This window comes from Capricornis sumatraensis, chromosome 8, assembly GCF_032405125.1.
Source record: "Capricornis sumatraensis isolate serow.1 chromosome 8, serow.2, whole genome shotgun sequence".
Lineage (NCBI taxonomy): Eukaryota > Metazoa > Chordata > Mammalia > Artiodactyla > Bovidae > Capricornis > Capricornis sumatraensis.
In genome coordinates, this window is record NC_091076.1 from 104,422,533 (window position 1) to 104,435,882 (window position 13,350).

General features: G+C 53.2%; 1 protein-coding gene across 2 annotated transcripts in view; it reads right to left on the reverse strand.

Moving 5' to 3' along the window:
• Positions 1-944: 944 nt before the first annotated feature.
• The window catches only part of MGAT5B (alpha-1,6-mannosylglycoprotein 6-beta-N-acetylglucosaminyltransferase B), a 66,292-nt gene continuing 53,886 nt past the window's right edge, over positions 945-13,350 (reverse strand). For both annotated transcript variants that reach the window (XM_068978017.1, XM_068978016.1), the window contains 6 exons: positions 9,307-9,462; positions 8,153-8,299; positions 7,853-7,969; positions 2,201-2,275; positions 1,564-1,820; positions 945-1,143 (listed from right to left, as the gene is read on the reverse strand). In XM_068978017.1, coding sequence (XP_068834118.1) covers positions 945-1,143; positions 1,564-1,820; positions 2,201-2,275; positions 7,853-7,969; positions 8,153-8,299; positions 9,307-9,462 — 951 coding nt within the window. The remainder of the gene's footprint in view (positions 1,144-1,563; positions 1,821-2,200; positions 2,276-7,852; positions 7,970-8,152; positions 8,300-9,306; positions 9,463-13,350) is intronic.

The window sequence follows — 13,350 nt, forward strand, 5'->3', positions numbered from 1 at the left end:
CACAAAGATGGATGGACAGCTGGATCCAGAGGAGGTCTGAGGCTGGAGGAAGCTGGAGGTAGGGACGCAGATGCAGCATTGATGGGGTGGGAGGGCACAACGGGGTAGCAGGCCTGGGGAGCCAGGAAATAGGCCAGGTGTGCTGTGGGGCCGAAGGTCCATCCCAAGCCTACGAAAGATGCTTGTGGGATGGGGCAGGGCCTGAGGCTTTGGAAGCAAGTCCACGGTCTGGAGTTGCAGTCATGCTGGGGGAGGTTTCAGGAAATGCCCAAAGTGAAGAGAGTTGGAACAAGCAAGAGGGAGACAATTCAACCCAGGGTCCAGGTGGTCCCTGCAGCCTCTGACTGTAGTCCCCAAATGTGGAGGGGAGAAGGAATTTGGGAAAGCTAATAGGAGGCATAAACAGGGTCCCCCAGACTGGCCTTCCCTCAGGCCCCCCACCCTTTCTGCCCACATCGCAAACAGCTCCAGACGGACAAGGTTGACCCCTCACACATCACTCCCCACTTGTGGACCGCTCAATGGGCCATCGAGCAAGCATCACCCCGCTTCCTCTGTTGTATACCCAGAGGGCCCCTCCTGGTCCCAAGAAGGACAAGAGCCCTCTCTCCAGCTGGTTCAGATCTGGTCTTGCACAGAGCAAGGGGCCTCTGACCACCTGCTCCTGGGTCATTCAGTGGGACGCTTGCACCAACCCCCAGCTGCTTGGCCACTGGGCTGCCATGTGCCCCTGGGAGGAGCACGAGGAGCCTGCCGAGGGTGGGCACCAGGTGCTTGGCAGAGTCTCCCCCCTCCCTAGACCTACGCACCAATCTGCCCTGCCCACGTCCCGGTCAAGGAAGAAGGCTTCAGTTCAGGGGCGTTGAGGGGAGGGAGGGTCACTGGAGCTCGGAATCTGCTGGTGCTTTGTCCTGCGGTAGGGAGGGCCAGCAGGGTGGTCACCCTCACAGACAGTCCTGGCACAAGGCCACCTGGCCCTTGCGGAAGTCTCGGCAGGGGCAGAGCCGCCGATATTTCGTGCTGGAGCCGGCGCAGCTGAAGAGCAGAGGTTCCTTCTGCAGGAAGCACTCCTGGCCGGGCTGGGCGAAGGCCGGGTACAGGTGGTTCATCTCTGACTCAATGCCGTCGCAGGGCACCTGCAGCCTGGGTGGGCACCACCGGAGGCAGTCACTCAGTGGACACTGCCCATTCCCCCTGCCCCAGCCCACCCATTCCAGACCCAGGGATGTTTCTAGGAGGCGCTGGGAGAAATGCTGGGTGGGCAGCTCCTGACAGTGGGCAGGAGGGCAGGGCCACAGGCTGACGCATCAGGAGGAATCAGGCAGTTTCTGCGGCTTGGACCTAGAAGATGCCCAGACAGGCTGGGCAGGGGTCTGAGGCTTTGCCAAGGGTGTAGAGCTGCAATGTGGAAACCTGCCCGGAAGGTCCCTTCCAGATCCTTCCTCTCTGGGAAGCACTGCGTCCCCCTCACCCTTGCTGGCAGGCCAGGGGGCAAGGCGGTCAAGGGAGTGAGGGGCTACAGGTGAGGTCAGCTGGGCCAGGTCAGGCAGGGGGCTCACTCACTTCTGGAAGGCGTCCTGGCTGTTGAGGAAGGGGAAGAACGAGGGCTCGCAGATCAGCCCGTGGTCCAGGCAGGCGTCCGTGCAGGCCCTCCCCGTAGCAGCCAGCCAGGCCCGGAGGGAGTGCACTGGGGGCCAGGCCCCCGGGGCTAAGCTGGTGTTGCGGGCCCATTCGAGATGGGTGGCATTGGGAGCCAGGACGAAGGGGCTTTGCGGGGCTTGGGCCCCAGGTGGGGCAGGAGCCGAGTCTACACAAAAGTCCTGCCGGGAGGAAAGCAGAGTTAGGAGGAAAATAGGGGCGCCTCTCTCCTGCCGACTCAACCTACTCCCTACTTCCCCCTCACTTGCTACCAAACTTTTAAACAGCTTTATAATAAAATGAAAAATACAAGTCTTTGCATTTCCATGCTATGATATGGAAGCTGGGATGCTAGAGCTGGGGGTCCAGGAGAGGGGCGCTCCGGGCCTGGTCTCTGAGTAGTACTGTTGGCCCCCCAACAGTCCATCTCCACCCTTCACAGGGAAGAAAACAGGCTGGAGAAAGACCGGGGGTTTAAAGCACCCTGCACCCCAGGCAGAGGTGGGTCCTCAGACTCTGGAGCCGCCCCACCCCAGAGGCAGAGGGTGGGGGACCCACACACCTGGTGCTGAATGTAGGCGTGGATTCGCTCCAGCATCCCCTCACACGTGTACTCGTAGGGCAGGTAGGGGTCCACCTGTGGGAGAGACAGGCAGACACATGGGTCAGGAGAAACCCCGGGGCTCCCCAGACCTGGCCGCTCAGCTCTGGGAGCAGAGATCTGGGGGCTCAGGCATCCTGCACCCAGCGAGCCGACCACTCCACCCACTCAAATGCCCTGCTCCCCAGTGCACCCCGCAGTGGCCCCCAGGGGCTCAGGACAGCTCATCTCTCCTTGGCTCCTTTCCTGCTACACCAAGTTTTTCCTCTTTCCCTAAAGCTCATTGTTCCATCTCCACTTGGGCTGTGATGTCTGCTCTTTCCGAGCCAACCCCTGGATTCATCCTCTCCTTCCCAGGTGGCTCAGTGGTAAAGAATCCACTGGCAGGAGACATGAGTTCGATCCCTGGGTCAGGAAGTTCATCTGGAGGAGGAAATGACAACCTTCGCTAGTATTCTTTGCTTCCCTGGTGGCTCAGCTCAGCTGGTATAGAATCTGCCTGCAACGCAGGAGACCCTGGTTTGATTCTTGGGTCGAAAAGTTCCTCCAGAGAAGGGATAGGCTACCCACTCCAGTATTCTTGGGCTTCCCTGCTGGCTCAGTAAAGAAATCTGCCCACAATGCGGGAGACCTGGGTTCGATCCCTGGGTTGGGAAGGTGCCCTGAAGGAGGGCATGGCAACCCACTTCAGTCTTCTTGCCTGGAGAATCCCCATGGACAGAGGAGCCTGGTGGGCTACAGGCCAGGGGGTCACCAAGAGTCAGACACGACAGTGACGAAGCACAGCATAGCTTAGATGTCACCTCCTCCAGGAAGCAGACCCAGAGTACCACCTCCTGTTTAACTCCTGTTAAAAGACCACTTTCCTTGGCCCCCACCCCAGGCTTCCCCAGTGTAGAACTGGCTCCTGTGTCATCATTTCTGATGTGTCCCTTGTCTGCCTCAGGTTAGGAGCCCCATGCACTCTGGGACCATGACCTGTTCACCATCGAATCCCTGATGCCTCACCCACTGCCCGGAATACAGTCCTCACTGGGGAAGTAGTCATAGGACGGAAGAGCATCCCAGCTCTGCCTGTGTCCTGCCCAAGATGCGGAAGGTTCATGCAAAGAAACCCAGAGCATCTCTCAGCCTGATGGAATGAGATCACATCTGTGAAGCTTCCTGCCCAGATCAGGCACCTGGGAGCTCCATGAACTAGGTGCCCCAAACGGAGGCCACATACCATCCATCTAAATATCAAAGTTACAGAGCAGCGCACACTGGGGCTGATGGGAGCAGATGGATTTGGCAGCTGGGGCCCGAGAAGTGAAGGGAACAGAGAGAGGAAGTGATGAGGCACCTGCCTCCCGGGAGTGGGACCCCCACCTCTCCTCCACTCTTCTCGCCTGGCCACCCCTGCCCTGTTTACACCAACCCCCCAGTGGCCCAGCACACAGCCAGCTTGGAGGAAAGATCGGCCAGGTGGGCAGGAGGCAACAGCAGGCTGACCTGGGAGATAGTCCATCTCAGACTCAGAGAAAGATCTGTTTTAGCCTTCAACACCCATGCCCCACTCCCCACGTGTGTGTGTGTGTGTGGGCACCATACCCAGCCAGCCCACCTCCTGTTAATGCCATTTCCCAGCCAGCAGCGCCAGAAATCAGGTAGCTTCAGCCCTGGTAGTGACATCCTGCAGGTCTGCTCGAGGCCACACTCCCCCCGCACCTGCCCTTCCTCATCATCAGAGGTGGGTGGAGTCAGAGCCCAATCCTGCCTCCAGGAGACCCTACCTCGAGGGGCTGCAGGCCCATCCTGAGCCCTCTGGCCAGGAGGACATGCCCGACATCAAGCTGAGGAGGGTCTTGGGAAGTGGCAGCTGCCACCAGGACCTAGTCTCGGGACAAGACCCCTCCCATCTGACCTTGCCCCAGTCCTCACTTCACCTGCACTGTGAGCTGGAGTCCTTAATCCAGGGGTAGTTCCGGGGTCCCAGAGAATTCCCCGGGTCCACACCCAGCCACATCCTTCACAGCCCATCGACCAGCACAGTTTTTCAGCCCTGAGCTCTGCACAGTCAGTCCTAGCCTGAGCTGCTGGCCGCCAAGGCCCCCGTCGCCAGCTGCTGCCCTAGCAGTTCCCCAGTCGCCTCGGCTACAAGGCTTCAAGTCCTGGTTTTAAATAAACCCCCCGGAGAAGAGACTTCCCCTCCAAATGTCACTGCCTGCTCTAGCAGCAGCCGCCGAGTTATCCCCCTCGTGGTTTGAAGCCCATCATGCGGTGATTCAAAGCTGCAGCCCCCCGTGAATGAGGGGACCTTTCAGAGCAGCCACATCCCACCTGCTGCAAATCTCCCACCGGACGAGCCAGCCTGCCTGGAAATTACCCCCATTAGGTCTAATTACAGGTGTGCACAGCGATCCGTCTCACAGGATGGCAGGTGCTGGTCCTGCTGGAATTACCGGCCTGTGATAATGAGAACGGCGGGCAGGGAGAAAGCAGGCGTCCCTCCCCCCACCTCCCTGCCCCTCCTTTTCCTCCCCTCACCTCGAATGGCCTCACCCTAGACAGAGAGATGCTTGAAGGGCAAACCCACGGAGGCTGAGAGACCTGAAAAGAGCCCCCACCTGGAGCCTCCTCGCTGCCTGTTGGGGGGGCAGTGGCAGGCAAAGGGTGGGGGCCGCCGGGCTGATGCCTCAGGTCCCTCTCGGCCCCTTCCCCTCCCTCTCCCTGCAAAAGGCCCCACCACTCGCAGAAGAAGCTGTGTCCCCTGATGGCGGCCCTCATTCGCTCTCTGAGCTTCTGCCAGCTATCTCTGTTTTCTAAACTAGGATGATCAGATTTACCCAGGGGGCTTGTTTAGAATGCAGACTCCAGTCCAAGTTCGATGCATGAAACAGGGCACCCAAAGCCGGTGATCTAGGACAACCCAGAGGGATGGGATGGGGAGGGAGGTAGGAGAATGGGGGTCAGGATGGGGGACACATGTACACCCGTGGCTGATTCATGTCAATGTATGGCAAAAACCACCACAATATTGTAAAGTAATTAGCCTCCAATTAAAATAAACAAATTTGAAGAAAAAAAAAAGTAAAACACAGACTCCAAGCCACACTAGTCCTTTGAAATCTGAAGCCAGGGACAGGCCCAAGAGTCTGCCTTTTATACCCCTTCTAGGCATTGCATTAACTGGGAGGTGGGGTAGGAGTGGGGGTGGTTAAAGGCAGAGGGGCCTCGGGCTGGTTTGGAGTCCAGCTGCGAGAGTCAGCCTGGTGAATCTGCAATACCTTAGTTCCTGGACCCTTATGTTCCTGTGATTTTTAATTAACTAATTAACACAATTAAACAGATGTTCATGTTTTTTAAAAATCAAGAGAAAACAAGGCAAAGGAAGTTTTCCTCTAACCCCAGATGCCCAGACCCTTCCCGGGGGCAGCCACGTTATCAGTTTCTTGTGTGTCCAACCAGAAATAACGTTTGAATAGATGAACGGGCTCACATGCACAGACCACCCCCACACCCCCATTTTTAGGTCTGCAGCTGGGAACACTGTGTCCACAGGGCTGGGATCTCACTCACTGAGTTTCTCTCAAGGGAGAGAGCCTGGAGGTGGACAAAAGCCTTCAGAGGTCCCCCTCTCACCCCCGCCTCTGCCCCCACCTCTGGGTGGAAGCATCGGATGATTGCTTTGGCAAGGGGTGGGCAGAGGGAACGGGAAGAAGGTGGGGGGTTTCCTCCAGGATAGCACCCTTCCCCATACCTTCCGTGGAGGTGCCTGTTCAGACCAGTGTTGAGAGCTGACTCCCTCCTGCACCCCCCACCCATCCAGCGATGGATGGAGCTGGGGGAGGAACACCTCGGTTTCCTCATTTCTCAGGACAATTTGGGATCTGAGTACCCCGCCTCTCAGAGGTCCCCGCTAGCACTGGGCACCAGGTGACTGCAGGCAGGGGTAACCTCCATAACACACCCTGACTCACTGTCACTCTAGAACCTTCCTTCTTGGGATCACCCCCCCCCCCCGAAATAAACTACTTGTAGTCAAACCCCTGTCTGGGGTCAGCTCCTGGAGGAACCCAGTCTCAGTCTGTGGCCTGGAGGAACTCCCAACAGAGGAGGATTTGCTTAAGTGGATGCTTCAGAAGGGGGCGGAGGGCTCTCCCCGCACCACTGATGGAGGGTCCTGAAGTTCACTTCACAGGTCAACCTGGCCATGTCCGCTACAACTGGAGGTGTGTCTAGGCAGTAACAGGGCAGTTTCCTTGGCACTTTCTCTAAAGAAACAATCACACCCGCTCAGGAGGGAAGGACGAGGGTATAGTGGGTAGAGGCAGGGAGTGGGTGCAGGAGGCAGGGACTCTCTGGGGCCATTTGCTGAGAGGGTGGGCTAAGTGGGGAGAGGGCTGAGTGGGAGGGACTGATCCATGGGAGGCAGGAGGATGTTAAAAAAATGCCAACCTGGCAGTCCAATGGTTAGGACATGGGATTCAATCCTTGTTCAGGGAACTAAGATCCCACAAGCCACATGGTGTGGCCCCCCCCCGAAAAAGAAAAAACAAACAAACAAACACAAACCGGCCTGTAGTCAGGACAACCAGGCAGAACTCTGGACCCAGAGCTAAGCATGTAAGACCATAGCGGGATCTATGCCTGCTGGCCTCTGCCCCGAGGCTAGCAGGGCCCCCAGCTCCCCAGGCAGCTGGGTGTCCTCCTGGGCATGGCTCTCCCTTGTAGAGCCCCTGCTCCACATGCTCTCTGACTCTACCACAAGCCCACCCTGAGCTGCACATCTCCCCAGGGAGGGCACACTCAATGAACGAACAACGTGGTATTGGACAGGGAAGAGGACCCAGCAGGAGTGGTTGCTTTGGCTCAGCTTGGGGTCTGAGCTACCCCAAGAAGTGGGTCCAGAGGGACTGTGGCAAGCAGAAACCCCCCACCCCCAACCCGTTCACACAGTCTGACCTCTTCTCTATATACAGGGATCATGAGAGCATACAGGGAGCTCTCAGATGCCAAAGGTGCCAGCAGAGGAGGTGAGCTGCACAAGCCCCTCCCTGCCCCCTCCCATACACAAGTGCATCCCCCCCAACCCCACACACACCAACACTTACTTGATGGAGGAAACACAAATGCTCCACTCACTTGCTACCCAAAGGTGGCGCCACCAACGCCACCACAGATCTGGTTTGAAAGGCAGGGCTTCAGCTCCACCCAAGCTGCTAAATCAACCTGTGCTTTAATAAGATCCCAGGTGATCTGGGTGCACTGAGATGTGCTGCCCAAGGCCACAGAGACACCAAGAGTCCAAAAAACCTTCACGCATTCATCCTGGAAACCACCCTGCACCTAACTTGTGCTAATAGGGCCTGGCCTCCTAAGACATTCAATTAGTGATTCTGGATCCAGGGCTGCCATGTAAGGTTGTGCAGGCTGCCCACTGCACAAAAGCAGATTTCCGCCTCCACTTCCTCGACACACACGCACACATCCAAGTTGGCGAGTGGGGCCCCTGCACAAATTTGCCAATCCAGGCCTGCGAGTCTGAATTCACCAAGAGGAGCATCTTTTTCCAATTATAGCAAAGACCCAAAGTATAGGATATTGGCAGTCCTGACTGGATCCGAGCCTCACCTGGGTTGTCATGATGGCCTGGATGGCTGCTTCAAACTCCTCTGAGTTGTTGTAGTCGACGGTCCACACGTGGGGCTTGCCAATGAAGTTCTCTGCATAGGGATGCTGGGAGAATACCTACCCAGGGCACAGAGACAGGCGGCTCCTCCCTGTGCTTCCAAGCCGGGCTGGGCGAAGGGGAGGTGCCCCCACCCATCTGGGCCATCTCTCCTTCACCCCAGGCTTCAGTCTTCCCCTTCCAGGAACTTCGGGGTCCCATCTCAGAGCCCCTGGATGTGGGCTCAAGCCCTTCCCACTCACCTCTCTGGAGGTGGGCTTGCCCCGGAAGAACTCATGGTTGAGGGAGCTGTGGGGCGGGCTGAACCGGGACTGCAGGAAGACACAGCCGTTGGCGATGGCCTCCAAGGGGGCAGGGCCCTCATAGGGAAAGCCAAACCCTATGAAGAGCTGCAGAACCAAGGAGGCATGGTGATCAGGGAAGGTTGGGTATCACAGCCCAGGAGCCCCAAGAAGTTGAGGGTGAGGTTGGGGTCAGGACGTTCACAGGAGGCAACTGGGGCAGTAGAGAGCACAGGCCAGCTGTGTGCCTTGGCCACTGTGAAATGAGGAGGTCTAATTAGGTAATATCAATGGCTTCTTCCTGCTCCAAAGACTATGATTTGGTGAGAAAAAGAGAAGAACAAGGGTTCCCAAGCTTACAAGGCTTCAGGCCACTCCTACAGTTGACCTCAAAGGACAGCTTTACTCACTCACCCAAAAGACATTCAGCACCTGACTTGCACTAGGAGGGGTGCTCATAGGGTTGGCCCCTGGAAGATGATATAAGTGATTCTGAATCTGGGGTTGCCATGTAAGGTTGTTTGGGTTGTTCACTGCAAAAAGGTATCCTCTTTCCACCCCAACATATACACACCACACATACCCAAGATGCCTAAGGAAAGGAGCTATGGTCAGATTAGGAAAGGACCTAGCAGCTGGAAACAGTCCCTCCAGGTTCCGCTGACACTTCAAGAGCCCACAGCAGGATCATGCTCCCAGGACACAGTTCAGGGACTTCCAATAGCAGTCAGATGGAACTCTAGCCTGGCTGCTCCTCCTCCTTTTGCCCCTGGCCTGTCTTTCTACCCACTCAGTGGTTCTGAAATCCACGCCTGACCCAGAAGTCGGCTGGACTGGTGTTAAGGGGCAGCAGGCGGGAAGCCCAACTCTTTTTCCCCATCACTGAACCCCATTCAGCTCTCCTTCCCTGATGGGTATCCCTATCTCTAATCCTGGCTCCGACCAGCACCTAGGAGGCCTGGACACGAGGTTCAGGGCAGCAGAGTGTGCTGGGGCATGTCTGCATGTAGAAAGGGGCATGAGTGACAGTGCCAGATGTGGCAAGCACGTACAAGCAGCCTCCTGGGCGTCTATGGCCGGGCTGGGGTGAGGATGGAGGAGGGGGTGGGGCTCACTTTGGCCTTGCGCAGCAGCTGCTGGAACTCAGGCTGTGGCAAGAGGCCGTGGTTCTTCACAAAGGCCGGGACTTCGGGGGGCCGCTGGCTCTCGTAGTACACGGTGCCGTGGATCTCCATGTACTTGTTCAGAATGCTCAAGAACTTCTCCTTCCCCTGGAAGAGGAGGAGGAAGAGATGGGGGCCTTGCTCTGACCAGAGATGGCAGAGCCCACTGAAGATACATCACTGGTCGGGAAGTCAGAAAACATGGGCCCAGTGTCAGGTTGGTCCCTAATCAGCTGTGTGACCTTGAAGACACCTCCTCTCCTCTCTGGACCTCAGTTTCTTTATCTGTGAGTTGCAGAGGTTGGACTAGACCAGGGGCCCTAGGCCTGTTTAGCCATGGAGCTGTTGTCTTCCACGTCTCCCATAGAAACCAACATCCAATTGCATCCAAAAGTTTGTATAGTCAAAGTTATGGCTTTTCCAGTAGTCATGTATGGATGTGAGATTTGGACCATAAAGAAGGCTAAGCACCGAAAAACTGATGCTTTTGAATTATAGTGCTGGAGAAGACCCTTGAGAGCCCTGGGACAGCAAGGAGATCAAACTAGTAGATCCAAAAGGAAATCAATGTTGAATATTCACTGGAAGGACTGATGCTGAAGCTGAAGCTCCAATACTTTGGCCATCTGATGAGAAGAGCTGATTCACTGGAAAAGACACTGATGATGGGGAAGATTGAGGGCAGGAGGAGAAGGGGACAACAGAGGATGAGATGGTTGAATGGCACCATCAACTCAATGGACATGAGTTTGAGCAGGAGACAGTAAGGACAGGGGAGCCTGGCCTGCTGCAGTTCATGGGGTCACAAAGAGTCGGACACTCTTAGTGACTGAACAGCAAATGGAGGTACTTGGCCTCCTCTGAACCCTGATGACCTCTGAGGACCTCTGCAGATGTGTGCAGCATGGGCGAGTAGATCACACCTCAGCACCTGGGCACCCATCTGACCGTATGGCCCAGGTTCTGAGCTGGGAGCTGCAGTCAGTGTAGGACCTCAGTAGGAATAAGCATGGGATTGGCTGCTGGGTTCTATTTTTTAGAGTTTTTTTGAGGCTTACAGAAGAAAGGAAGGGATAAGTTGAAGGGAAAGTAGCTACAAGATCATGAATCAGGGTGGGGCTTGGAGTTCTTTTCAGGGAGAGTTGGTTCCCAGCAGATCAATGGGTCAGAGGAAAAGAACCCATGGTTCCCCCTGTCCTACCAGCCAGCATGAAGTCAGACCACCAGAAGCTCCAGCCCAGGTTTAGTTTATAAACCACAGCTCTTGAAGAATGTTATCAACAAATATTAAAATAATTAACAAGTCACATTTTGAAACTCAAAGTGCATAAGTTTTTCATAAAGAGGCCTTCCACTTTGGGTAATGCACATCAGCCCTGTCTCTGAGAATGATCAGGAAAGACAGGGAAAACACCTAAGATGGCCCTGAAAATCTAACAAAGATGAAAAATTATGAGGCCAAGACCTGGGAGAAAGAGGAAAAGAGATTGTTGAGGCCAGTGTTGGGTTTGGTTTTCCTCCTGGGGGGCCCACCCACTGATTCCAAGGGCAGGATCTAGGCAGCTGAGCAGACCTGGGAGATGAAAGTCTAAGTTCAAGGCCTGCTAAAGATAGGAACCGTTGATGGAAACTACACTTTAGGTTGGAATTCTGAGGAATTACATCACAGATGAAAGGGTAGACCAGAACTAGAAACACTCTTGCTGCTGCTGCTGCTGCTGCTAAGTCGCTTCAGTCGTGTCTGACTCTGTGCGACCCCATAGATGGCAGCCCACCAGGCTCCCTTGTCCCTGGGATTCTCCAGGCAAGAACACTGGAGTTGGTTGCTATTTCCTTCTCCAGTGCATAAAAGTGAAAAGTGAAAGTGAAGTTGCTCAGTAGTGTCCAACTCCTAGCGACCCCATGGACTATAGCCCACCAGGCTCCTCCGTCCATGGGATTTTCCAGGCAAGAGTAACAGAGGCTAAATTCTCTTAAAATGGTCTCAATCACTATCACTGATTAAGGTGATCTAGGGGACTTCCCTGGTGGTCCAGTGGTTAAGAATCCACTCTTCCAGTGCAGGGGATGTAGGTTCAATCCTTGATTGGGGAACTAAGATCCTATATGCCATTCAGTTCAGTTGCTCAGTCTTGTCCGACTCTTTGCGAGCCCATGAATCGCAGCATGCCAGGCCTCCCTGTCCGTCACCATCTCCTGGAGTTCACTCAGACTCACATCCATCGAGTCCGTGATGCCATCCAGCCATCTCATCCTCTGTCGTCCCCTTCTCCTCTTGCCCCTAATCCCTCCCAGCATCAGAGTCTTTTCTAATGAGTCAACTCTTCGCATGAGGTGGCCAAAGTACTGGAGCTTCAGCTTTAGCATCATTTCTTCCAAAGAAATCCCAGGGTTGATCTCCTTCAGAATGGACTAGTTGGATCTCCTTGCAGTCCAAGGGACTCTCAAGAGTCTTCTCCAAAACCACAGTTCAAAAGCATCAATTCTTCGGCGCTCAGCCTTCTTCACAGTCCAACTCTCACATCCATACATGACTACAGGAAAAACCAAGGCATGGCCAAAAAAATTTTTTTTAAAAAAAGGCAATCTGGGATTGCAAGGGGCTCTGTTCTAAGCCAACAATAAAAGAAAATCCTCTCTGGAGGAAGAGAACATTATTCTTGACCTCAAATTATTCACATGATTTTTCATATTCACTTTCTAGAACCACTCCTAACTCAAAAAGAAAAAAAAAAAAGGAACCAATAAAATCCCAATCAAAATCCCAGCAGGCATTTTTATAGAAATTGACAAACTAATTCTAAAACTCATTTGGAAATGTTGGAAATGCAAGGACCTAGAACAGACAAAATAACTTTGAAAAAGACAAAGAAAGTGAGCAGATTTATCTCGAGACTTATTACAAAGCTACAGTAATCAAGACTGTGATGCTGGCATCTAGTTAGACAGATAGATCAATAGAACAGAAGAGAGAGTCCAAAAATAGACCCACACACATGGGATCAATTGATTTCTGACAAAGAGACAAAGACATTTCAGTGGAGGAAGGGACAGTCTTTTCAACAAATGGTCACGGATCACTCGATAACCATATGCAAAAAAAAAAAAAAGGAAAGGAAAGGGGAAGAAAATACAAATTAAAAAAAATTTTTTTAAAGGAAAGGGGAAAAAGTACTTCAATCCATACTTCATATCATATATAAAAGTTAATTCAAAATGGATCACAGGGACTTCCCTGGTTGTCCAGTGGTTAAGACTCTGACTTCTAATGCAGGGACTGGGGTTCAATCCTTGGTCGGGGAACTAACATCCCACAAGCTGTGCAGCTTGGCCAAATTTTTGAAAAAGGAGAGACGTTGGGGCAGAAGCAATATTTAAAGAAATGGTAGCTGAGAATTTTCTTAAATTAGTGAAAGTTCAAACTACAGAGCCAAGAAGACCTACAAACTCCATGCAGGATAAAAAATAAAACAAACAACAATGAAAACCACTGAGGCTTATTTTAGTGAAACTACTGAAAATCAAATAAATAGAAGCCTCAAAAGCAGGCAAAGGAAAACACACACACACAAATTACCTTTAAAGGAACAATAAGACCCACACTGACTTGTCAGCAGAAATGATGGAGGGCAGACGACAAGCTAGAATTTGTCCATGATGACCGTAACCACTAAGACATTTTTAGAAAAATCAAAAACAGAGCAAACCCAGACTAGGGTGTTTCCTTCTCGAGAAGGACAATGATCCTAAATGGAATCTCAGTGATGCAGGAAGGAACACAAATCAATAAAAAGGACAGATGTGAGTAAATGTAAATAAACACTGACTTTATAAAACCACAGGAATACTAATATATTGTGTGGTATAAAATATTTGGACAGTATTAAAATACCATAACAGCATATCAGCTGGGGAGAATAGAAATAAAACATTTAAAGATTCTTTTACAACCCCATAAAAGCTTTAAAGTATTGATTTATATTAGGCTTTGATAAG